This window comes from Schistocerca cancellata, chromosome 2, assembly GCF_023864275.1.
Source record: "Schistocerca cancellata isolate TAMUIC-IGC-003103 chromosome 2, iqSchCanc2.1, whole genome shotgun sequence".
In the NCBI taxonomy this organism is placed as follows: domain Eukaryota; kingdom Metazoa; phylum Arthropoda; class Insecta; order Orthoptera; family Acrididae; genus Schistocerca; species Schistocerca cancellata.
In genome coordinates this window covers 624,974,904-625,002,234 of record NC_064627.1, presented here as the reverse complement: position 1 = coordinate 625,002,234, position 27,331 = coordinate 624,974,904, and the positions used below count along the sequence as shown (strand labels likewise).

The 27,331-nt window shown below is 39.5% G+C and overlaps 2 protein-coding genes across 6 annotated transcripts in view; one reads left to right on the top strand and one right to left on the bottom strand.

Moving 5' to 3' along the window:
* LOC126147433 (arylsulfatase G-like) overlaps nt 1–17,750 on the top strand; it is a 130,704-nt gene extending 112,954 nt beyond the window's left edge. For all 5 annotated transcript variants that reach the window (XM_049915697.1, XM_049915692.1, XM_049915693.1 and 2 more), the window contains 2 exons: nt 5,803–5,893; nt 16,127–17,750. In XM_049915697.1, the coding sequence (XP_049771654.1) occupies nt 5,803–5,893; nt 16,127–16,404 (369 nt within the window). In that variant the 3' untranslated portion in view covers nt 16,405–17,750. The remainder of the gene's footprint in view (nt 1–5,802; nt 5,894–16,126) is intronic.
* An 8,150-nt stretch (nt 17,751–25,900) lies between these two features.
* Nucleotides 25,901–26,474, bottom strand: LOC126157160 (uncharacterized). Its single transcript, XM_049916357.1, has 3 exons — nt 26,399–26,474; nt 25,970–26,356; nt 25,901–25,926 (listed from the first exon to the last, which is right to left on the bottom strand). Exons 1-3 carry the CDS (start codon nt 26,472–26,474, stop codon nt 25,901–25,903), a joined length of 489 nt encoding a protein of 162 aa, XP_049772314.1.
* Between the last annotated feature and the right edge of the window lie 857 nt (nt 26,475–27,331).

The following is a 27,331-nucleotide window of genomic DNA, read 5'->3' as shown; positions in this document are numbered from 1 at the left end:
TGAAATCAAGGATTTGATACAATTTTGGACAACATAAATGAATAAAAAGCTATTTGATTGTATGTTATAATAACTATGTTGGCCTATTTCACCATTTTGTGTTTCCCAACAAAATATTCTCTTCCAAACTGCTTAGCTGAGCACGTTAAACTCATTATGTCTTTGAAGATCCTTTTTCTGAAAATTATATTTCCTTACAACTTAATGCTGTGTGGATGACATAGTACAAAAGTGAAGAAATAATGTGAAATTTTTTCATGTACTCTGAATACCTTGTTAGGGTAGCCACATGTGATAAATGTACATAGTCCTTTTTGCAGTTGAAAGATAAGTTCTCTGTTATTTTATTTGTGTATTCTCAACCCACAATGCAATAGTCTGATTTTCAGTTGTGAGCCAGGGTTTGATCTAATTGACGGTAATAAACATTTGATTATCAGCTTACTATTTTATTACTCCTAGGATCATGTATACCACTTGCAAGTGAGAAACAGACATGCTTCCAGTAGTGCTGAATAGCTCTTATGGCAGTAAGTGCTGAACTTCATCTCTTAAGCACCTTATGTCAATAATGTAGTAGTAAAAACAAACAATGGAAACTCCAGGTTGGAGTACCAACAACATAGGAAAAAGATAGATTGCTACTCTCTGTAAAGATGACACTTGGAGTCGCAGAGAGGCACAATGAAAAGACACTTACTCATTAGCCTTTGGCCAGATCCTTCATCAGAAAAGGAAACACACACACACACACACACACACACACACACACACATTCATTCAAACAAGTGAACAAACCTCATGCACACTTGCCTGCCATCCCCGGCAGCTCAGATCAGGATGCCGGAATTTCAGTCCGTGCTGCTGGAGACGGTGGTCATGTGCGTTTGAGATTTACTCGCTTCTGTAAATGAACATATGTGTGGTTCCTTTTCTGATGGAGACCTTGGCTGAAAGGTAATGTGTAAGTGTCTTTTTGTCATGCCTGTCTGCAACTCCACAAGTCGTCTTTACGGTGAACAGCAATCTCACTTTTCCTTATATTGTTAATGTAGTAGTAATAGTGACAACTCACTGAATAGTAGAAGTGTTGAGTAGCTGATAGGCAAACAAACATGACTAAAAAGTTTGCTAGCTTTCAGAGTTACATTGTGCCAGCTGAACTATGAGTGTCATGAAGAGGCTTATACAAAATGTTCAGTTGTTAACTTTCCATAATGTTCTTACAGCACACTACATTGCTCCAGAAACTTATGCTGTAGAATAGTATTGAATGAAAGACAAAAAGAATCTCAACTGTTCCATTTCCTGGCCAACATAATTTCTGAGTGTGAATCCTTTTTGTCTGAAGCAGTACTGTATTTGCATAAGGGACTGTCATTATAGCTACAGTTGCTCTGGTTTAAACAGGCTCTAAGTATCTCTTCTCTTCTGTAATATTTTGAGTTCATGTTTTAAATTGCAAAATGTGCAAATTTGTAAGACACAGAAAAATTTATTTATTTATTTGTTTGTTTTGAGTCATCAGTGTTCTGACTGACTTGAAGATGCCTGCCATGAATTTCTCTCCTGTGCCAATCTCTTCAACTCAGAGTATCACTTGCAACCTATGTCCTCAGTTATTTGCTACATGCGTCTCTGTCTTTCCGTACAGTTTTTGCCCTCTATAGCTCCCTCTATATACCATGGTTATTATTCAGTGATGTATTAACAGAAGTCCTATTATCCCATCAATGTTTTCCATACATTCCTTTCCTCTCTGAGTCTGGACAGACCCTCCTCATTCCTTACCTTATTGGCCCACTTAATTTTCAACATTCATCTATACTCCACATTTCAAATGCTTCAATTCACTTCTGTTCCAGTTTTCCCACAGTCCATGTTTCACTGCCATACAATGCTGTGCTCCAAACATATGCTCTCAGAAATTTCTTCCTCAAATTAAGCCCTGTGTTTGATGCTAGTAGCTTTCTACCCACCAGGAATGCCCTTTTCACCAGTACTAGTCTGCTTTTGATGTCCTTCCTGCTCCATCTGTTATGGGTTATTTTGCTGCATAGGTAGCAGAATTTCAACTTCACCTACATTGTGACCACCAATCCTGATGCTAAGTTTCTCATTGTTCTCATTTGTGCTATTCTGATTGCTTTCATATTTCTTAAATTTACTCTCAGTCCATATTCTGCACTCATCTGACTGTTCTTTCCATTCAGCACATCATGTAATTCTCCTTCACTGTCACTGAGGATAGCAATGTCATGAACCTTATCAGTAATATCCTTCCATCTTGAATTTTAATTTCACTCTTGAACCTTTCTTTTATTTACATTATTACATTTTTTATGTATAGATTGAACAGTACATTCCTGTCTTAGGTCATTTTTAACCCAAGCTCTTAGTTCTTGGTTTCCACTTGTATTATTCCCTCATAGCCAGTGTACATTCTGTATATTAGTCACCTCTCCCTATAGCTTATCCCAATTTTTCTCAGAATTTCAAACATCTTCCACCATTTGACATTGTCGAACCCTTTTTCTAGGTCGACAAGTCCTATGAATGTGGCTCAATTTTCCTTCAGCCTTGCTTCCATTATCAACAACAATGTCAGAACTGCCTCTCTGGTGCCTTCACCTTTCCTAAAGCCAAACTGATCGTCGTCTAATGCATGCTCAATTTTCTGTTCCATTTTTCTGCCTATTACTCTTGCCGGCAAGTTGCATGCATCAGCTGTTAAACTGATTGTGTGATAATTCTTGCACTTGTCAGCTATTGCAGTCTTCAGAATAGTTTGTGTGATGCTTTTCTGAGAGTCAAATGGTATATCACCAGTCTCATACATTCTACACACGAATGTGAATATTTGTTTTGTTGTTACTTCCCCCAATGATTTTAGAAATTCTGATGGAATGTTATCTGTCCCTTTTGCCTTTTTTGATTTTAAGTCTTTCAAAGGTTTTTAAAATTCTGACTCTAATACTGCATCTTCTATGTCTTTCCTATTGACTACTGTTTATTCTTCTATCATGTCATCAAACAAGCCCTCCCTCACATAGAGGCATTCAATGTACTCTTTCCCCCTATGTGCTCTTTCTTCTGTGTTTAGCAGTGGAATTCCCATTGCTCTCTTAATGTTACCACCCATGCTTTTAATTTCACTGAAGGTTATTTTGACTTCTCTGTATGCAGCATCAGTTCTTGTGACAGTCATTTCTTTTTTGATTTATTGACATTTTTCAATCAGTCATTTCGTCTTAGCTTCCCTGGACTTCCTATTTATTTCATTCCTAAGTTGCTTGTGTTTCTGTATTCTTGATTTTTGCTGAACATTTTTTATTTCCTTCATTCTTCAGTCAACTGTTTCTTCTGTTACTCATGGTTACCTCACATGTACCTTCTTTATACCTACAATTTTCTTTTCACCTTCTGTGATTCTCCTTTTTAGAAATGTCCATTCCTCTTCAATTGAACTGCTTACTGAGCTATTCATTACAGCAGTGTCTGTAGCATCAGAGAACTTCAAGCATATCTCTTCATTCTTTAGTACTACCTTATCCTACTTTTTTGTGTATTGATTCTTCCTGACTTGTCTCTTAAACTTTAGCCTGTGCTTTGTCACTATTAAATTGTCTATATCTGCTCTTGGATATACCTTACAATCCAGTATCTGATTTTGGAATCTCTGCCTGACCACAGTGTAATCTAACTGAAATTTTGCAGTATCTCCTGACCTTTTCCAAGTATACCTCCTCCTATTGTGATTCTTGAACAGAGTATTCACTATTTCTATCTGAAGTTTATTGCAGAACTCAATTAGTATTTCTCATATCTTGTTCCTAGTACAAGCCCATACTCTCGTATAACCCTTTCTTCCACTCCTTCCCCTATAACTGCATTCCAGTCTCTCATGAGTGTTAGATTCTCATCTCCCTTCATGTACTGAATTACCTGTACAATATCCTCATATACTTTCCCTATCTCTCCATCTTCTGCTTGTGATGACAGCTAGTATACCAGAACTGTTGTTGCTGGTGTTGGTTTTTCTGTTGATTCTGACGAGAATAACCATATCACCAAACTGTTCACAGCAAACAGTCTCTGTCATACCTTCCTATTTGTAACAAAACCTATTCTCATTATCACATTTTTTGCTGCTGTTGATATTACCCTATAGTCATCTGACCAGAAATTGTTGTCTTCTTTCCATTTCATGTCACTGACCCCCACTATGTCTAGATTCAGCCTTAGCAGTTTCCTTTTCAGATTTTCTACCTTTCCTACCTCATTCAAACTTCTGACACTCCATACCCCAAGTCATAGAATGTTACTCTCTTACAGGTTATTCAGTCTTTTTCTCATGGTTACCTCCCTCTTCCAGAGAACTGAATGCAGGACTAGTCTGGAATCTTTTGCCAGAGATGGTTCTTCAATTACAGGCCACATGTCCTGTGAATATACATTTCCATTGCCTTCTGCATTCTAATGTCACTGATTATTGCTGATTCTTTTGCCTTTATGGACAGTTTCCCACCCAAAGGGCAAGAGAGTGCCCTGAATGTCTGTCTGCACCTCCACCCTCTTTGACACGGCCAATGGGTGACTTCTTATGCCAGAAGTCTTTGGCTCCCATGGCTGATGATTCTTATTCAAAATTTGAACAGCGGTGGGGTTTGAACTTGGAGCTGTGGATGTTTTGATTACTCTAAATCTTTTGTAAAGTGCATAAATGCTGCAAGTATTTCTAATCATCTTTGCAACTGCTAAAACAATGCTTATTTATTTCATCATAAGCATTTCATTTTATTCACTGTGAATTTTGTCAGTGGTATGGAGTCAAACAAATTTGCAATTTTAGTTTGCTTCATGATAAAAAATGGTTCTGTTTTCAGATTACATATCACAGAGATCCATTCCACCTGTAAGCAAAAGTCAGATTAAAATACAGTAAGTAAAAGTCACACTTCAATATCTTTTGAATTAAAATGTTTTTAAATCTAGAAGTGAACCATAACTATAAATATGTTTGATTCCAGATCATTGATAATGATTTAAATGAATAAAATGAAATGCTTATAGTAAAAAAAAGTATTCATTTTTAGTAGTTGCGTGGATGTATTTGAAGACCTAAATGTAATCATACAACAGCTATTGGTACTGTGACCACATAGATGCAGCATTTATGTAAATGTTGGTCTGCCTTAGATAATAATATGGTGCCAGTTTCTCAATAAATGATTGACTGTATGATGTTATTGGCTGGGAGACACCATGTGGGGTCGTTTGGTCACCTAGTACAAGTATTTTTATTTGATGCCTCTTTGCCAACTTGCACTTTGATGATGATAAAATGATGGTGATGATAACACAACACCCAGTCCCTGAGTGAATAAAGTCCCTGGCCATCTGGAAATGAAACCCAGGAACCCCTGGTCTAGAGTCAGCAATAACCACTAGACCATGAGCTGTGGACAATTTCTTCTTAATGTGTAGGTTAGTGTACTGTTCTCTATAAAAATTATTCTTAATTTGGGAGCAGGAATTTTCTAATTTATTTAAAATTTTGATGTGATGATAGTTTTTTCACTGATTTGTACTCAGTTTTGAGGTCAACAGGATAAAGAGAAAAATCTGTATGTGTAAATGAAAGTTTATATTTAAACATCAAAATTAATAATTCCAAGACAAAAGACAAATGATCTACAGTGTTATCAGCTTTTAACTACTAATGAAATAGCTGCTGTGAGTGTAGAATTCCATACCAAAGTATTTAAACTTTATTAAGAAAACATTACATGGTTATTTCAGGTGTTATTTCACCCCAATAGTGGAGCAGCAGGACCAGAAGGTGAAATTGGGGCAGTAAGAATTCAGGAGTACAAAGTTGTATACTACTCTGGTAAGCTGACAATTATTTAACACTATTTGAGGAATACCTTTGATGCTTTACTAACACCACGAAGGAGTTATATAAATTAGCCACAAACTGGTATTCATAAAAGTATCAATGTAAAATTGTAACTTTGGCAGCTGATGAAAGAATGTGTGACATTGCAGTGGAATTGTGGGGACACTACTGGCAAGGGGCACATTGATACTAGGGCACGAAGTCTTTGCGAATTTCATTCAGTGTACTCAGTTGGGCAGTAACTATAACTCACAGACAGGCATGTGAGCAATATATGCAGATGTCAGCATTTGAGATAGGACGTGTAGCTGGCTCAAAGAAGCTGGTTGGAGTAATCAGTGAATGGCTTGGCAACTGAGTAGGAGTGGTATGCCACTATTCAATGAAATTGGCATGAATGGGTGAACCATGGCCAAATACAGCATCAAGAAGGACGCGGTCGACCTAGAGAGATGACAGAATGAGAGGACTGAGCACTCATCAGAGAGGTACTCAAGAGCCCTAGATTCATCATCATTGATCTGATGTGCACCTGGTGCTTCACTGACCACAAGAACCAGTAATTGGCAGTTCACAGAAAGGGGGATGAGATTATGGTGCTCCTTGCACCAACTACCAATGATCTCTGTACAACAGTAAGCCCATTTGTTGTGCTGTCATGCACATTTGGCCTGGAATCTCATCAACAGGAGAAGAATTGTCTTCAGTGATGAGTCCCATGACCAGAAAAGACATGGAGATGCCCTAGACAGTGGTGGAATAACAAACCAGACTGTCACCCACATGTGGACTGGCAACCAGGAGTGATGGTCTGGAGAGCCATTTCATTTCATGGCACCCCATTGGTTGTCATGCATGGCACCCTTACGGCACAGCTGCCCTTTGATGATATTCTACACTCTGTTTTGTTGCCCGTCATGGTAAGCCATCCTAGGCTTACATTTCAGCAAGATAATGTCTGCCTGCACACAGGAAGAGTTTATTCTGCTTGTCTTTGGGCTTGCCAAACACTGCCTTGTCCAGCAATGTTACCAGTCTCTCCCCAGTTGAGAACATTTGGAGTATAATAGGCAGCCCCCCCCCCCCCCCCCCCGCCCCAACCAGTTCCAGATTTTTACGGTATAATGGGCCAATTGGACAGAATTTGGCATGCCCTGAGGAGGAAGGCCAGAGGTTGAGCAGTGTGTTACTGACTTGCTCAATTTGTGAAGCTCGTTTTCTTTGGATAAATTATTGAATTTTTCTGAAACTGCAATCATTTATTTATCTGTGCATGCACATCACATCTATTTATTTCATCCCATTTGGATAATTCCTTCATGGTGTATCTTTTGGTTTTGTTTTATAGTGTATTTTAAAATTTGGCAGAATATAAATAATCAAAAGAGTAGAGGTGGCAATACATGGAATACTTGACGTGCTGAGTTACTGATAGGTAGGTAAAAAAACTGTTTCTGGTTTACAGATAAATTATTATTCAGGTCTATAGAGTACGTATATGCCTGCACAGCTAAGTGACTACAATGTGTGAGTACTGCAGCTCAAGCTTGAACCTGTTTACTGTAGTCAAAATATGGCCTCATGCTACAAATGGTCCCCTCCTCACCCGCACCCACTCCTCAATTACTGAACTGACAATTCCTCAATGTCTCAGGTTGTGTCCTACCAACCACCTCTTCTTTTAGCTGAGGTGTGACATAAAGTTCTTTTCTTTTCTTCATTAGTTACATAATCCACCCATCTAATATTCAACATTCTTCTGGAGCACCACATTTCAAAAGTTTCCATTCTCTTCTCATTTGTACTGTTTATTGTCTGTGTTTCACTTTTGTAAAAAGTTACAATGTAGGCAAATACTTTCAGAAAACACTTTCTAGTACTCAGATTTATCTTAGATTCATAGAGTTCATAGTGCCTGCTCCATTCACTGCCACCACCTACCAACATGGGATGAGGTCTGAAGATGGTCAGTAACTGACTGAAACCGGTAACCCCCCCCCCCCCCCCCCCTCCCCACACACACACACACAAAAAGAGGTTTCTTGTGGCCAAAACTCTTCATGTTCATCTTAAAGGACTAAGAAAAACCACTCTTCTCCATGACAAATGTTCTCAAAAATTACTTTCTTCTGAAATACTTTGCTTGCTATTGCCCAAGTGTGTGATACATCCTTCATACTTGGACCATCATCAAGTATTCTGCTGCCCAAAACAGAAAAACTCATTTACTGCTTGTAATATCTCATATCCTAATCTAATTCCCACATCACCATCTGATTAAATTTGAGTATGTTCCCTTACCCTTGTTTTATTTGTGTTGGTGTCACTCTTGTTACTTCTTTTCAAGATACCATCCATTAAGTTCAACATATCTTCCACATTCTTTGCCGTCTCTGTATAATGTGGCATGTATTTGCAGTCAGAAATAAGTAATGATGTATCTGCTTGTCCTGTCTGGAAGCTTGGCATGAATAAAATAATTCGGTAGAAATTTATTACATTATTTATTCTTTAAGGAAGGTTGCAAATTTGCTGGCTCGATTTATCATCAAAATAAGTAAGAGCATATGCAGTCTCAAGCAATAGCCACTCCATATAGAAACATGAATACATTATACTTTGTAAATACTGACATTTTTCTTTTTCTAGACTTCAAATTCTCAAGTATCTTTTAAGATCTGAATTCTGAATGGTGACTTTTAGTGGAAGGATCTCTAATAATTAATAATGGAGTATTATGAATTTCAGATAATTAACAGTTTTATTACTATAGTACTGTAAAACTGCCTTTTTACACTTTTCAGTAGAGTGACCCAAAAAAGTACAAAATTCTGGAAAGTGAATACAGGAAAGCATAGGAAAAACAACAAGCAAAAATAAATAAATTGCTCTTATTGTCATACTCTTTACATTGTTCAAAATATGAAAATAAAACAATTTAAACTTTGTCTATTTAAAAAATCTGAAATAATTAATTGTTTTTGTTTCTTTCTAATAGCAATTAGCTATACTTGTCTCTCCACTGTATACAAAGCACCAGACTTATTATTGAGAATCATTATAAAATTGTGCTAAATAAAACTTGAAACCCAATACTGATTAAAACACTAAAGTTGACAGTCTTTGTAAACAGAGAACAACAGACACAAAATCTACAGCTTGTAGTCGACAAGGAGGTCACTTGGCTCTAGGACGTCCTGGATGAGAAAGAGGGTGGAAATTGCTGTGATGTTAAGGAGCATATTGAGCAGGAATGTTTACATCTGACATCAGATCATACCAACCTAAGGTTGCATGCCTTGTATGGATTAGCGTGTTTCACATAGAAGTAACAACAATTTGTGAAAGCCCATTATAGAGACTGCCATGTTCAAATAAGGCTTTTATTTTTATAAATGACTGTGAAATTAAATTAAAGCTGTTGTAATACAATGCAGTGAGAAGAAGGAAGTTGTCAGATTGTGATTCTCATCAAGGCAGTGACTCAGCACCACCCTTCCAAATACTGTGAACCTATAACACATGTGGCCGTGACCCAACACACAAACACTGGAAATCTTGCTTACTGTGCTAATGTTACATTACACAATCAATAACTTTGTATGTAGCCTGTGTTTTCTACATTGTTTCAGGGCTGGCTTTGAGCAGGAATACGATGCACTTTTTGCAGAAATCTGTATAAAAATCAATGTTGAGCACTGTGATAATGTAAAAGAAGTAGTAGTAGTAGTAGTAGTAGTAGTAGCTTTATTCATCTCTAGATCTCTTTTTACAAGGATATAGAACATGTAAAAGTATTTACAAGTTTAGATCGATTTAAAATAAGCTAATTCATATACACACACATTTACGGACTTCTAGTTAGAGACAATCATTAGATTTTTTATAAATAACTTATTAAATAATGTAATGCCACACTGTTCACTCATATCTCACTATCAGTCACTGCACACACTATACACACTTGTTTCATAACATTTCACTCACTACACACACAAATGCACAGACACTGGCGGTCTCTGGGCCTTTTTCTGTACTGCTACTTCCCATTTGCTATCCTGGAAAACTGAGTCAGCATCCCTCTGTAATGAGTGAGACGTTGAGCTCAGAAAGAGGAAGAGGTGTTAGTATTGTGCTATGCGTAGCTTGGGGGTAAGTACTTCTAGAAAGGAAAAAAGAAGGAAAAAAACATAATGTGAAGGTGTTATGTGGAATGTTGGACGTTTTATAATCATTATTATTATTTATTTGTATAACATTTTTTAATCAAACCCCTGCTCTGTTTTATATAAGTAATCCTACAATGCATAAAATGTACTGCATAACAGGTACTTTTCAGCTGTCTTTTTAAATAAGTGTATTTTTGCAATTTATTGTACAGTTTTATTCCTTGGTAGAAAATGCTGTTTTGAGTTTTATGTTTATTTTTGCTTGGTAAATGTAAGTTGAGTCTAGCTCGTGTTGCATGGTCATGGACAGAGCTGTTTGTGCAGTAATTACCAATGTTATTTTTGATGTGTATAACTGACTGGTAAATGTATTCACATGAAGCAGTTAAAATCTCCAGTGTTTTGAACAGATCTTTACAATGAGCTCAGCTAGTATTTTTGGTTATTATTCTTATGGCTCTTTTCTGGAGTTTGAAAACTGTGTTCATATTTTGTGCATTTGTTCCCCAAAAAAGAATACCATGGCTAAGAATTGAGTGTACATATGAATAATATGTAACTAAAAGATACTGCATTTTACACACTGATGATAGGATTCCAAGGGAATAACATGCTGATTACATTCTATCTGCAAGTACCTTCGTGTGTTCACAACACTTCACCTGAGAATCAATATTTATTCCTAGAAATTTTGCATTTGTTACACAGTTTATAGAGGTGCCATCTACATTTAATTTAACATTGTCATTCTTCCTCTTCAAACTTAAATTCAAGGCATTAGTTTTCTTTATGTTCAATATCATTTTATTGCTTATTGACCAATCATAAACTTCCCTGAGAGTTTCATTTGCTTTCTCGGCAAGGAGTTCTCTTGTTTTCTCAGTGACTGTGATATTTCTGTCATCAGCAAAGAGAATTTTTTCACCATGAAAACTTAAAAAGTGGCAAATGTTGTAATACAGAATTGTTAATGATGGGAAAACATTGTATTGAGGGAATAGGTTCTGTTAAGACTGACAAAAATGAAATTAAAATGTGGGAAATGTAAAAATGAGGTTTTTCTGTGTAATAAAAGTATCTTCTCTTCTGACTTTGTCGGTTTGTTTTATTACTACAGTGTAATAAAAGTCCCTTCTCTTCTGACTGTTTCGGTTAAGGAACAAGAAAAAAATGGCCTTGTAAAATGGCTGTTTATTGGTTTTATAACTTCAGTTAACTGGCAAATAAGACTACAATACAACTACAGTTTGAATTGCTACTTCATATTGCCTCTGGAATACTCTGTAATCACTAACAGAGATCACAAACATCACAAATTATATTATAATATTACAATATGTTACATCTCACAGAATTACAATGCCAACAGTAACACTTAAAAGCTTTGTTTCTTCTCCTGAAGTTTAATTCCTTTTCCAAAATTCTCTCGATTCCTTTACTGATTACTCATTGTACAGACTGAATAACATTGGGATAAGCTACAACCCTGCTCGCACTCTTCTCAACTACTGCCTCCCTTTCATTTACTTCTACTCCCATGTTTCATGTTCACTCGTGTTCAGCTTCAAGGATCTTCTCAGTGGGACATACCCATGGAAGGTAATTAACACAGAATGGAAGTCAACAATGGATGCAGCTGAGTAGGCACTTCCGTAGCTGCATGAATGTAAGCAGAAGGGCAGCACCAGCACTGTAGATTGTGCCACACACAGCACAGTGCTCAAGCATCTGCGATAAACATAGTCAAAATTATCACTGCATGTTCAAAGTCAGTTGGTCAGTTGTCACACAATTCAACAAACTTACAATTTCCATGGAAAGAAATATAGTTTATTGTCTTCAGTTAGCCCTCAGCAAGTCTGTTTCTCTCATTAAATACCACCTCCAGCTAACTAATGTCTCCACACACCAATATGAGGCCTCTTCCTACCAAGTATGTGCGTGTTCACTAAACTGCAACACTTGCCTTGAAAACTGGAAATTGACTACATTATCAGAATTCCACAACTGTATCTGAGAATGCAGTTTTGATTTCTTACAAGCATCCTATAGACAAAAAACATCATTGTGTATCATGAAGAGCCACTAGCTTCTTGTTCCAGAAATGTTGACCACTTTTAGACAACATCTCTGACCCAGAGGACCCATCAATTTGCTTCCTACATCCAGGAGGGCTGCCTGCTAACATGCCAATTTAGCGAGTTACTAAGAGCTCTACAGAACTGTGTTACCATTCAGATCTGATAGCCAATCAACCTCAGGAGCAGATTGCAGGATTTTTTGATACTAATAGCATTCCCTGCAAGTCATTTTATGAGTTTATTTCCAACAGGTGCTGGAAAATATTTGTTCATGAGAAAGTCACTAGGCCATATGGCAGCCAAGCAGGCTGCAACTGCAAACCACATTAGGCAGATTACAGGAGATGAATCCATGTGATTAAAACTGAACAAAGGTCCCTACCACCAGATGCCAGCTCTTGAGTCCCACACAGCTAAGAGGGTGACCTCACAGTGCTGCTATAACGTTGCCACCTGTGATGAAGAGAAACTGACTTTATATTCTGAATCTGTCTTTGGTGGTAACATGATAAGAGAACTGGGGTAAAATTATACCTTTGGTTTAATCTCAATTACTTTCATAAAAGTCAAGAATGATAATAAAACTGTTCAAGATAAGAAAAAGTATAGTTGCTGAGTCACAGAAAGGCTTTCGCGGTCAGTAAGGCCATGGAACTCGCATTCAGGAGGACGATGGTTCAAACCCGCTCCTGGGCGTCCTGATTTAGGTTTTACGTGATTTCCCTAAATCATTTCAGGCAAATGCTGGAATGGTTCCTTTGAAAGGGCATGGCCGATTTCCTCCCCATCCTTCCCTAATCCAAGTGTGTGCTCTGTCTCTAATGACCTCGTTGTCGACGGAATGTTGAAAACTAGTCTCCTCCTCCTCTCTGGCAGCTGGAGCCAGGCTGCAGAGAGGAGTGTGTGTGTGTGTGTGTGTGTGTGTGTGTGTGTGTGTGTGTGTGTGTGCATGTTGTCTATTTTTGGCATAGGTGTTGTTGGCCGAAATCTGACTTTCTGACAGTCTTTATGTTGTGCCTCTGCAACTCCGCATGTCTGATAGCAACTTTCCTTTTCATTATATTGTTACATTCCATCCTGGATTTTCTATTCTTTAATAATACTGTTCACTTTTATTTCCTTTATAATGCTAAATAGCTACAATCCACAGTTAGCATGGAAACAATTCTTTTGGTATTTTACTAACTGTGAAAAGAAATGAAATTTCCATTCAGAATAATTGCATTCAGAAAAGTTATTGGACTTTGTGAAAAATAAATGACTGCAGGTTCTAATGTATGTAATATGCAAATAGTAATTCCACACAAATTGGCTTTTGAAATAATCATGAACCAAATGAAAAGCTTCTGTACTTAATTATCTCACTCGCACCAAATGCCATTTAATTTTCTTTTTATCTAAGATGGAAGAGGTTCATCAAATAACATATTCTTAATGTAACAACATATTTTTTTATACTTTAATGGACATTCAGTCTACACATGTAAATTAGACTCACATTTAATAATACAGCCCAGCGACAATGATCAAAAAAGACCTAACTTCCAACAAGACCTAATCATCTATGAGACTTAATCACAAGAAAGCTTTTTTACATTGTTCCATTGTAATGTAATGGTTTCAAAAACATTAACATCTTTGTTTTTACAACAGGTACTAACAAGGTTCACATATTGCTGTCTTTCACAGGCGACAAATTTTCAGAAAATTAAAATATTAATTTTACTAAGTGTATTTGATGCTGTCATTCATTTTGGTTGTGTGGGAGTGAATTTGTATGTACCTGTTGCCAAAATCCTAATGTTTGCCTCATCTTCAGCTCCCCTTAGTGCCTGTACCTGTTGTTCCATGTTTTGTTGTTTCATCAGGCTGATACCAAGCACAGTAGATTTTAATTAGAGAAACTCTTAAATCCTTCAAATGCCCACAAAATGAGCTGATTTCACTGATTCCACCAAATATATGATATTATAGCAGTCATATAACACAAACTCATTCATGAACCTAAATTTAAATAACAAATGTGTGGACTGAATGAACTAACCCCAGCAAGCATCTGTTGTCATACAGATGAGATAGTTTTTGGGAGAAGAACCTCCCCTTGTCCCCAATACCAGTGCATCCCTCTCATCCTGAGAACTGAGCTACCTGCCCTTCCTATTATCCTTCCCTATCTTCCCTTCTCTCCTTCCAAAGGAAGGAATTAACAAATATGAAAGCTAGGTTAGTGCCACGTACTCTTCCTGCGAAATGCAGGAAGATCTGCAGCGGATAGGCACTTGGTGCAGGGAGTGGCAACTGACCCTTAACATAGACAAATGTAATGTACTGCAAATACATAGAAAGAAGGATCCTTTATTGTATGATTATATGATAGCGGTACAAACACTGGTAGCAGTTACTTCTGTAAAATATCTGGGAGTATGCGTGCGGAACGATTTGAAGTGGAATGATCATATAAAATTAATTGTTGGTAAGGCGAGTACCAGGTTGAGATTCATTGAGAGAGTCCTTAGAAAATGTAGTCCATCAACAAAGGAGGTGGCTTACAAAACACTCGTTCGACCTATACTTGAGTATTGCTCATCAGTGTGGGATCCCTACCAGATCGGGTTGACGTAGGAGATAGAGAAGATCCAAAGAAGAGCGGTGCGTTTCGTCACAGGGTTATTTGGTAACCGTGATAGCGTTACGCAGATGTTTAACAAACTCAAGTGGCAGACTCTGCAAGAGAGGCGCTCAGCATCGCGGTGTAGCTTGCTCGTCAGGTTTCGAGAGGGTGCGTTTCTGGATGAGGTATTGAATATATTGCTTCCCCCTACTTATACCTCCTGAGGAGATCATGAATGTAAAATTAGAGAGATTAGAGCGCGCATGGAGGCTTTCAGACAGTCGTTCTTCCCGCGAACCATACGCGACTGGAACAGGAAAGGGAGGTAATGACAGTGGCACGTAAAGTGCCCTCCGCCACACACCGTTGGGTGGCTTGCGGAGTATAAATGTAGATGTAGATGTAGATGAATGTAGATGTACTGGCAGTATTAAATATATCATCTTCTGATGGTAAGCACCAGCCAGCAATGCTGTCTCATAATTTTACAGGTTTCTGGAGTGAATTTCCTTTTGATAAAAGTAACAAGAACCCCTACCATGACCAAATCACTGCAACTTTCAAGTACACACCATTCATATACAACACCATAAGCAAAATCATAAAATAAGCACAGATAATTTCAACACTCACCATGTGATGAAGCAAAATTGTGCCAACTTTAGTCTCAAGACACACTGTTGCTAGTAGTTTATAGGAATGCCTCTTGCTCTGCACTATCTGTGGTAGCATGTGAGAAGATAGTATACTTACTGCTATTTGCTATACTGTTGCTATGCTCCAAGTCAACTTAATAATTTGTAATGCTGTCTTGCAGCCATTTAGTTGATTCTGCTGGTTAGTGAGGTGACCATAACTGAGGTAATAATTTAGTGACTGTGTATGTTGAATCAGCATGTGATATTTAATCAGTTTTTAAATACTGCTGATGTGTTTCCACGTGATGGATACTTGGATTGGGTCCACAGCTGTATAATCCATTTTGTAGGGAGGAAGAAAATTCATTGAACATTTACAGTTTTTCTTTTAAGTTTACTCGCCAAATGGTTTTCAAAACTTATATTTGTATTGGTTAAAAAAAATATTTATAGGAATGCCTTTAGTTTTGCTGTTACAATGTGCCATTTTGCTCACTTTGTCGCACACATTGAGAAGCTACCATAATTTTTGCATCAGGCTTCATACACATACTGCTTTCTAAAATTTAAACATTGTCAAACTGTTGGTTGTTTGTAGGTGCAGAATTAATTTGCTTATAATCTTTTGCATTGTTTTGATTTTTTCTTGTGGTTATTGTTCAAAATTGCTTCTGTGAAAACTAGTAGCTGACCTTATGCCAACATTTCATTATCCATTTGTACAGGTGGCTCCCCAGAATGTGGTGGCCGCACTGGTCCTTCAGTATCACATATTTCGTCTCCACTTGTGTTTAACCTCAAGAATGACCCTGGTGAGACATACCCACTGAAGGTAACCAGCTCAGAATGGAAGGCAACAGTGCATGCAGCTGGGCAAGCACTTGCGTGGCTCCATGAAAATGTGCAGCAGGACAACACCAGCACTGTAGACTACACTAAAGAGCACAGTGCTCGGCCATGTTGTGATAAATACAGTCCAATTTGTCGCTGCCCCTGGGACTAGGCCAGTGTTCTGCTACACAACTTGCCCAGATCATCACTGAACCTTGATCCCATGCTTGAGTCATTTCTCTTCCTGGAAAAAAAAAGTTTTGCCATGGCCACAGGCGTATGCTTTCAGGTGACTATGATTGTGTGTGTGTGTGTGTGTGTGTGTGTGTGTGTGTGTGTGTGTGAATATATGTACTTCGACTAGAAAAAAGAGCCAACACTAGTCTAAAGATAGTGTGAATGCTGTTTTCTGTTACATATTTCTGTGCCCCCCACATTGATCCACTGTCAGTTACGTGGTTTCCTTTCCCTTATTTTATACACTTTTCCTGAAACAGTTACATCCACATTGTAAGATACTCACATTAAATCTTGCAGTTAAAATAGGTTTCCATTGAACAAAAGTTTAATTAGATTACTATTGTCATTAAAAAGAAAGCAACATAAACTGATAACAACACACTCTGTAAGCTGTAAAGTTTAGAAATAATTGAAAATTTCAAACAGTTTTTGCAGCTGTTAGCAACTGACATAATATCATTGTATAACACAAAAGGGAGCTATCTAATGTTAAAATGCAAGCCCAACTGAAATCAGACCTTCTTGGTAACTCCTTTAAAGAAACTTCATGGCAGATTAAAACTGTTTGCCTGACTGAGACTCAAACTCAGGACCTTTGCCTTTCATGGGTAAGTGCTCTACCAACTGAGCTACCCAAGCACAACTAATGCCCCGTCCTCACAACTTTACTTCTGCCAGTACCTCGTCTCCTACCTTCCAAACTTTACAGAAGCTCTCCTGCGAATCTTGCAGAACTAGCACTCCTGAAAGAAACGATACTGCGGAGACATGGTATGTGGAAACAATGTATGTGGCCAGCAAGTTGACATACTTTTTACTGAAAAATGTACATAACTGTAAAGTAACTGATTCATTCTACAGGGAGGATCTTTAGTACGATACATGGAACTTGCAAATAAGTAAACTAAACAGCACTAGTAGCTGGACCTTGTTTCTTTTTTCCTATCTCTATCAATGTTGTGAAATGTGAGTTAGATATCAGTGACTTATGTAAATTAGTAACACATGACTCTTCAAATGTTGAATAATGATAATTGACTCTGATTATATTAAGTCTTTTCTGGAACAGTTAAATTTTTCTATAAATTATTTCATCTATTTCCATTTAAAATGTGTCAAAATGATGTTATCCAGAGCACCATTATAAAGAAATTTAATTACTATTAAATTTTTCATTCCAACAATGTGATGGAAGGAACTAAAGGTTTCATTTCATACTATGAAAGCTTGTAACATAACTGTAAATTTTTGAGAACATAATATAATTACTCTGCCAGGCAAGGGGAGACTCCAGTTCTGTTTTATAATAAATTTATCTGATTGAGATACCCTGTTCTCTCTGAAACTGCTACATCTATTGGATGAGTGTCAATCTAAATTTTACAGTTAGTAATGGTTTCCTCAGGAAAAAATACAATTAACATGTTTATGTATTCAATATTTTAACAGAAAAAATTTTACACACACATATTGAAAGTGAACTGACTGAACTTCATATGGACTCAGTATGATATTCAGGAAATTTATTTCTGGGTTCATCAATTTATCTGTGGCTGCCGAGCACAGAATATGGAGCATAGTCTGACTAGCCAGTTGAGTTTGCTATGAAGGAAGGCACTGAAAACACTCATGATACAATAAAAGGCAAAAGAAAAAAAGATTTGTGGAATGACAAGGTAACATAGAAAAAGACGTTGATGAACGTGTACGTCTCAAATTTTCCATAGTTAGATGTGTCATCACTGTCACATTAGTGCACTGAGTCATTGAGTCAAAATGTTTGTGACAAAGTCCACAACTCCCTAAAACAGGCACAGAAAATCATTCCCATGATTACCATCAAAATCCTGTCCTCTTTTCCTAAGCATTTCCAGATAAAAATCATAGTTTCCTTCACCAATCTCCATCTTGACAAGTCAAGTTCTCAGTGCCATTTTTCACCAAGGGCTAAAAGTTATAACCTCACCTGAACCCTCCTGACTGGCTTCCTATTTATGTTGTCTTTCATAGTCATGTTTACCACCCTGTTAACCTTTCAACACCAATGAAAATAACTGATTTTATTGGGAGCTCATAGCAGTGTGCACACCTGATCTTATACTGTTTCCTGTTACCTCTGTGCCCTCAAAATCTGCTGTGGCTTCTGTTTAGTGCATGCTGAATGGTTGAAGCTGGTATTTAAGTGACCGATCTCTGTACAGTGAGAACAGCAGGGGGTGATGACACCTATTGGCTGTGTATCTGGGGATCTTACAATGACTACAATTTGTCTCCATGGTGCAGAGATGATGGGAATCATTCCCTTGAGAAGAGGACGAGACAAGATGAGTAGCTTCTTCCCTCAGCAGTGCAATGTGTGAATGTGTGTATTATAAATATGAGAGTGTGATGCAAATTTTATTTCTCTGCTAATTTGCAGATTTATTCCCTTGGTAAACATGTCAACAGCTCTCATCTCTGCCTCTCCAACATGCACTCAGTTCCCCCTTTCATGTGACCTCAACACATAGGGACTGTACAAAACTAGGTATGGCACAAAACAGAGCAGATGTGGTTGGCAAAAGTTCTACTGATAGAGGGTAGACAGGTTGTCCCAGCAAAAAACTGAAAATCCTTTTTATCAGAAAATTGTTTGGTTGACCACTTGACAAAAACATCAAGATCCCTGGCATAATGTATTGTTTATGCTGAGTCTAGACCTTGCATCTCCAGTTAATTTTAGACATGCAGTATACAATGGAAACCAGTCACACCAACAACACATTTGACATTCTGCATGTTTTGCATAAATGTAATGATATTTTCACATTTCTTGCCCTAGAATGGAGGTGTGAAATTAACAGCAGGAAAGCTATCAATCACTTTTGACTGCAATAGAGGAAAAGGAAGTGCAGCTTGTGTAATAGAATTATTGGTTGCCAGAATGCTTAAGTCTACTTTGCATCAGATAGTGGCCCTTGTTTAGTTAGCATATGTTTCATCAGTGCCATGTTCTTAATAACAAGGGCTGCTTTCTGAGTCAGCAAAGTCAGAAGTCGATCCCTACTATTTGCCTGTGTAATAACTTTCATTTGCAGCAAGCAGTCAGTATTTCATCCACTAAAGTTAATGACAAGACCTGTACAGAAAAATTTAAACATAAATGTGCAAGGATATTAAGAGTTCTCCCTTGGACTCAGCATGTGAAAAATGCATCAACATAAAATTATTGCTTTCTTATCAGATGGCTGCTGCATCTGATACACACCAATTGGGTAGGTCAGCAGTTCTAAAGCTGTGCCTTAGCAACAATTACTGAGATGATGTCTGTGCCACAAGATGCTATCAGACCAAATGCTGAGAGGAGGAACCTCATGGCTGATATCGAATGTGTAGCTGTGCTGTCTTAGGCAGCAGTGTTTGGCTGAGGTTTTGGCAGCAGCAGGGAATGTGTTCACTCCAGCAGTGTATGAGCAGGTAGCAGTGATGTGCTGCATACCAAGTCAGGGCTGTGAGTACTTCTCACTGGTCTCTGCTAGATTTTGTTGCCTAACACAAGGCAAATATTATCATGAAAATTATGGCCTCATTTTTAGACCAAAAGGGGAGGGATCCCACTTGCGACACCAGACTATATCTGTGCAGTGATCCTATCCAGGATGAATGGGGATGTGAGTGTCTGACAGGAAATATTTATTGTATGGAAAGAGTCCCTTTGATCAACATCTGATATAGTCTTGATTACAGAATACAAGTGCACATGTCCGAGTCAGTATGTCAGACCACTAATTAGTCAAGGTGATCTTAGAAGGATGTAATTTTAGTGACAGAACGAAGTCCAAAGAATAAAAAAGAGAGAGTTCACGTCATGCCTAGCTGGAGACTGGAGCCAGAGAGTGGTCCTGTCTTGGACCACTGCAGCAGCATCCTGCAGCCAATACGTAATATCTATCCCAGGCTTGTCATTAACTGTTCAGAAGCAGTGTGTAAGAGCTTGTCAATCAACATATTTTACAGGAACAAACAACCTTTGCTGAAACAGTGATATTATCCAGCAACAGTTTATTGTTGGGCATTATAGATGAAAATTTAATTGAGAAAAAAATCATAAATAGCAAAAAGAAAAAAAGATAAATAACCCCCTTAGACTGGTTGGGTGACCTTCATAGGTCCAGTCTTCAGAACATTTGTACAGATTAAGTACTGTATGTGGAATTTGGATTCCTAATCACAATTCCAAACATACTTACTGGGTGTTTCTTCTAAGAGTCATCAAGATCATTTTCTCTGGTATTTTGGCAGATATTTACAGTTTTGTTTTTGCCATGGCACATAGAATTAACCTAAATATTTACTGCATGACAAGTATTTCATACAGTATTCATTGTCAACAGATGAATGGGGATGTGGGTACCTGAAGGGAGCTATTTTTTAAATGGAAGAGTTCCTTTCTCATTTTCTAAAGTGTAATCTTATATACTTATTCAATAGAGTGATCCCATATTAGTCTGTATGACTAATGACATTGAAAACATCCTCTTTTTTTCTATGAATTTTGTATATCAGTGTGCATATAAGAATATTGCTGTTGCTACTATATATATATAATAGAGGGAAACATTCCACGTGGAAAAAAAATATATCTAAAAAGAAAGATGATGAGACTTACCAAACAAAAGTGCTGGAAGGTCGATAGACACACAAACAAACACAAACATACACACAAAATTCAAGCTTTCGCAACAAACGGTTGCTTCGTCAGGAAAGAGGGAAGGAGAGGGAAAGACGAAAGGATGTGGGTTTTAAGGGAGAGGGTAAGGAGTCATTCCAATCCTGGGAGCGGAAAGACTTACCTTAGGGGGAAAAAAGGACAGGTATACACTTGCACACACACACATATCCATCCGCATATACACAGACACAAGCAGACATTTGTAAAGGCAAAGAGTATGGGCAGAGATGTCAGTCGAGGCGGAAGTACAGAGGCAAAGATGTTGTTGAAAGACAGGTGAGGTATGAGCGGCGGCAAATTGAAATTAGAAATTAGCGGAGATTGAGGCCTGGTGGATAGCGAGAAGAGAGGATATGCTGAAGGCCAAGTTCTCATCTCCGGAGTTCTGACAGGTTGGTGTTAGTGGGAAGTATCCAGATAACCCGGACGGTGTAACACTGTGCCAAGATGTGCTGGCCATGCACCAAGGCATGTTTAGCCACAGGGTGATCCTCATTACCAACAAACACTGTCTGCCTGTGTCCATTCATGCGGATGGACAGTTCCTTCTGGGTTACAGGACTGGAGTAGGTGGTGGTGGGAGGGTGCATGGGACAGGTTTTACACTGGGGGTGGTTACAAGGGTAGGAGCCAGAGGGTAGGGAAGGTGGTTTGGGGATTTCATAGGGATGAACTAAGAGGTTACAAAGGTTAGGTGGACGGCGGAAAGACACTCTTGGTGGAGTGGGGAGGATTGCATGAAGGATGGATCTCATTTCAGGGCAGCATTTGAGGAAGTCGTATCCCTGCTGGAGAGCCACATTCAGAGTCTGATCCAGTCCCGGAAAGTATCCTGTCACAAGTGGGGCACTTTTGGGGTTCTTCTGTGGGAGGTTCCGGGTTTGAGGAGATGAGGAAGTGGCCCTGGTTATTTGCTTCTGTATCAGGTCGGAAGGGTAGTTGCGGGATGCGAAAGCTGTTTTCAGGTTATTGGTGTAATGGTTCAAGGATTCCGGACTGGAGCAGATTCGTTTTCCCCGAAGACCTAGGCTGTAGGGAAGGGACCGTTTGATGTGGAATGGGTGGCAGCTGTCATAATGGAGATACTGTTGCTTGTTGGTGGGTTTGATGTGGACGGACGTGTGAAGCTGGCCATTGGACAGGTGGAGGTCAACATCAAGGAAAGTGGCATGGGATTTAGAGTAGGACCAGGTGAATCTGATGGAACCAAAGGAGTTGAGGTTGGAGAGGAAATTCTGGAGTTCTTCTTCACTGTGAGTCCAGATCATGAAAATGTCATCAATAAATCTGTACCAAACTTTGGGTTGGCAGGCCTGGGTAACCAAGAAGGCTTCCTCTAAGCAACCCATGAATAGGTTGGCGTACGAGGGGGCCATCCTGGTACCCATGGCTGTTCCCTTTAATTGTTGGTATGTCTGGCCTTCGAAAGTGAAGAAGTTGTGGGTCAGGATGAAGCTGGCTAAGGTAATGAGGAAAGAGGTTTTAGGTAGGGTGGCAAGTGATCGGCGTGAAAGGAAGTTCTCCATTGCAGCGAGGCCCTGGACATGCATATCCACTCTTCTCGCTATCCACCAGGCCTCAATCTCCACTAATTTCTAATTTCAATTTGCCGCCACTCATACCTCACCTGTCTTTCAACAACATCTTTGCCTCTGTACTTCCGCCTAGACTGACATCTCTGGCCAAACTCTTTGCCTTTACAAATGTCTGCTTGTGTCTGTGTATATGCGGATGGATATGTCTGTGTGTGCGAGTGTATACCTGTCCTTTTTTCCCCCTAAGGTAAGTCTTCCCACTCCCGGGATTGGAATGACTCCTTACCCTCTCCCTTAAAACCCACATCCTTTCGTCTTTCCCTCTCCTTCCATCTTTCCTGATGAAGCAACCGTTTGTTGCGAAAGCTTGAATTTTGTGTGTATGTTTGTGTTTGTTTGTGTGTCTATTGACCTGCCAGCGCTTTTGTTTGGTAAGTCTCATCATCTTTGTTTTTTATATATATATATATATATATATATATATATATATATATATATATATATATATATATATATATCCTTTTTGGTTGCTGTCACTCTTGAAGTTTTCTCATTAATGTAGAGAAACTATTTACATGTCATGTTTACCAAAAATAGAAACTCATGTGTTGCTGGACACTTTTTGAATTATAATTACTAAAGGGTCATAAACATAACGCAGTTTCTTATGATTAATTTTAATGAATTAAAGTATAACATGAATCATGTTAAATCTCAGAGTGGTTTTGCAATCTGAAACTAAAAGGTAAAAAAGAAAACTGTCAGCAACTTGAAGAATGATTTGAACACCACAGTGCTTTACTGGGCATAATCCTACTGGAGATGGTATGTAATGCCTTGCCTTCCTCTAATTTCTGAGCTGAATTGTCTTTGCAGTTAAATGGGAAACTACAGCTCATCATGGACTCTGAACCACACTGAAAGCATTGAGGTTCTGCTGGAATTCATACACTCCAGCGAAGACATGTTTAGCTACAAGCCAGGATACACAGTGTCTGCCTCACAAGGAGAGGCCACAACGTTGGGACCACAGATTTACTTCAAACTTTGTACACCTTCAGTAGGCCATTAAAACAACATAGTGTGCAAGTAGTAAGGTGCACTACTCTGGCAATTCTGAGAAAATCGCAAGATAGGTTTTACACATGTATTAGTAGAAAGTGGGGCACTCTAAACCATGGGGCACAATGAATCAGGTAGCATAATTTCAGTATAAGGTGGTAAATTATTTTTTATATTATATGTGGTCAGTACTGCTCAACTGACTGCCATTTGTTTTCTGCAGGATCTAGTTCCCACAATTACTGTTGTACTGGTGATATACACTCCTGGAAATGGAAAAAAGAACACATTGACACCGGTGTGTCAGACCCACCATACTTGCTCCGGACACTGCGAGAGGGCTGTACAAGCAATGATCACACGCACGGCACAGCGGACACACCAGGAACCGCGGTGTTGGCCGTCGAATGGCGCTAGCTGCGCAGCATTTGTGCACCGCCGCCGTCAGTGTCAGCCAGTTTGCCGTGGCATACGGAGCTCCATCGCAGTCTTTAACACTGGTAGCATGCCGCGACAGCGTGGACGTGAACCATATGTGCAATTGACGGACTTTAAGCGAGGGCGTATAGTGGGCATGCGGGAGGCCGAGTGGACGTACCGCCGAATTGCTCAACACGTGGAGCGTGAGGTCTCCACAGTACATCGATGTTGCCGCCAGTGGTCGGCGGAAGGTGCACGTGCCCGTCGACCTGGGACCGGACCGCAGCGACGCACGGATGCACGCCAAGACCGTAGGATCCTACGCAGTGCCGTAGGGGACCGCACCGCCACTTCCCAGCAAATTAGGGACACTGTTGCTCCTGGGGTATCGACGAGGACCATTCGCAACCGACTCCATGAAGCTGGGCTACGGTCCCGCACACCGTTAGGCCGTCTTCCGCTCACGCCCCAACATCGTGCAGCCCGCCTCTAGTGGTGTCGCGACAGGCGTGAATGGAGGGACGAATGGAGACGTGTCGTCTTCAGCGATGAGAGTCGCTTCTGCCTTGGTGCCAATGATGGTCGCATGCGTGTTTGGCACCGTGCAGGTGAGCGCCACAATCAGGACTGCATACGACCGAGGCACACGTTGTCATTCTCTTTTGCCACAATCAGGACTGCATACGACTGAGGCACACAGAGCCAACACCCGGCATCATGGTGTGGAGAGCGATCTCCTACACTGGCCGTACACCACTGGTGATCGTCGAGGGGACACTGAATAGTGCACGGTACATCCAAACCATCATCAAACCCATCGTTCTACCATTCCTAGACCGGCAAGGGAACTTGCTGTTCCAACAGGACAATGCACGTCCGCATGTATCCCGTGCCACCCAACGTGCTCTAGAAGGTGTAAGTCAACTACCCTGGCCAGCAAGATCTCCGGATCTGTCCCCCATTGAGCATGTTTGGGACTGGATGAAGCGTCGTCTCACGCGGTCTGCACGTCCAGCACGAACGCTGGTCCAACTGAGGCGCCAGGTGGAAATGGCATGGCAAGCCGTTCCACAGGACTACATCCAGCATCTCTACGATCGTCTCCATGGGAGAATAGCAGCCTGCATTGCTGCGAAAGGTGGATATACACTGTACTATAGTCTATTCACCGAGAGCTGGGACGAAACATAAACAGTGTCATGTGAGCGACTACCCTCGTTTTGCAGCTGGCGGCGTTCGGCTGGCTGCCGAGCTGTCACAGCGGACCGTGAGAAACCTGGGCAACAATGTACGAAATAAATTTAACAATAATGTTAAAATAATGCTAAACTGAGTCATTCTGTCGAAGCAGATTTATTTTCATTCAGATTTCTAACAAAACGCTCCATTCAAACACAATTAATTGTAAATTGTAATAACAATAGCAGTAATAGTAATAATAATGATAAAGGATGAAACAAGGTTCACTCTGCAAACTTGAACTGTTTTCATTGAGGTTTATAACAAACCGCTCCTCTCTCTCCTCTATAATGCAGTCTAATTTCCACCTCTGAGTTTCCACTTTTTCAACGACATGGAGGACACACTTGTTCCAATCCTCTGCCGTCACTGTTCTTACTGCTTCTTCTAGCAGTACTTTAACTTCCGGCATTTTGTAGGAATTCTGAGAAAAGTTTTCCCTGCATTCTTCGCCATTTCATCTATTGCGTATTCGCTGTGCGCTGTTCTGTGATTTTTAACTATATCTAAAAGTTCTTTCTTCAACATACCGTCTTCGAAATCGATGTTTTTAGATTTTTGCCACTCTGATATTTTGTGCTTATTGGAATTCGCATTGGGAACTTTCTGTTTTCTCCGAGAATGGTACGGCGCGTTATCAAGAACAATAACTGCATTTTCCTGAAGCCGAGGAAGAACATCTTGAAACCACTTCTCGAAGGTTTCGGCGCACATCTCCTCATGATAATCTTCAATTTTCTTGGATTCTAAAGTCCACAAACATCCTTCAACGAACCCTGCTTTGCTGCCAATGTGTGCGATAATCAGACGTTTCCCTTTACCTGATGGGCCCTTGCTTCCGGTGGATAATTCGGACAGAAACGCTTGTTTTGAGGAATTTATAGTGTCGTCTACCCAGACGTAACTTCGGGTATGTCCTGCGTTCACCCACGTCTCCTCCAACTAGTAAATGGGTCTGCCTTCATCTCTCAACCGTTTAATGGTTAGAAGATAACGCCGCCTCCATAAAATGATGTCATCCCTGTCTATTAGCATGCTATCGCGCCCACGCCGGACATATTAGAAATTCATTTCTCTAAATAACTTATAAAATGTAGTTCTCCGAAATTTCCCATATCTGCATCTTCGTTCACGACTTTCCTTCGTACCGCATTTCTATCGAAGTCATCAACACTTTCAGAAAGTTTGTGTCGTAATTTTCCTTTCTTGGGAGACTTAAAAGAGTGTATGGCCTTGTACTCACTTATCACACTATACACCGAAGAACGTCCAACACCTGTAGCTGTAGCTGTTTTCGAAACAATGTCACTCATCGACTGTTCTGGATGTAAGAGTTCCGATTTATACACATTAAGCACCATGTACTTCTCAGAAGAACTTAATGATTTCTTCTTTGCTCGTTTCTTTGGTGGACTCAGAACTGACACGTCGACGTCGCTCGCTGAATCCGTGGTTGACATAATGAGGACAGCCGTATGTGATGCTAATGACATAAGTGAATATATAAAATAAGAAACCATGCGATGCTATTGGATGCGCACATAAACAGTGAATCCTCAGCGTGACTACAAACGCATATACTTACTCTAATAATAAACAACCAGTCTTTCAAGCGTCTTTACAGATGAACTTACGATAACCTCAAATCGCCACTGTACAACACCCACTAACGAGCTCACATCTGCAACTGAGACGGCCACAGTGACTGAGCGCCGCGCTTGCGAACCGCACAATGCATCGCTCATATTGGACAAATGGTTGCACTCATCGCATTCGAACAAACTACAAAATTAAATTCAAACCTTTCTGAAATTTTTCTCGCTTACACCCCCACAAAAAAATTTAAAGGGAAAAAGTTTGTCGCTTACTATATTTCCGATGATGATTTGGTA

Coding starts and splice junctions, on each gene's coding strand:
- LOC126157160 (XM_049916357.1), bottom strand. CDS start 26,474: ATGCTAATAGACAGGGATGACATCATTTTATGGAGGCGGCGTTATCTT. Junction 26,357..26,398: donor TAAACGGTTGAGAGATGAAG/GCAGACCCATTT, acceptor GGGTGAACGCAG/GACATACCCGAAGTTACGTC. Junction 25,927..25,969: donor AAACATCGATTTCGAAGACG/GTATGTTGAAGA, acceptor TAAAAATCACAG/AACAGCGCACAGCGAATACG.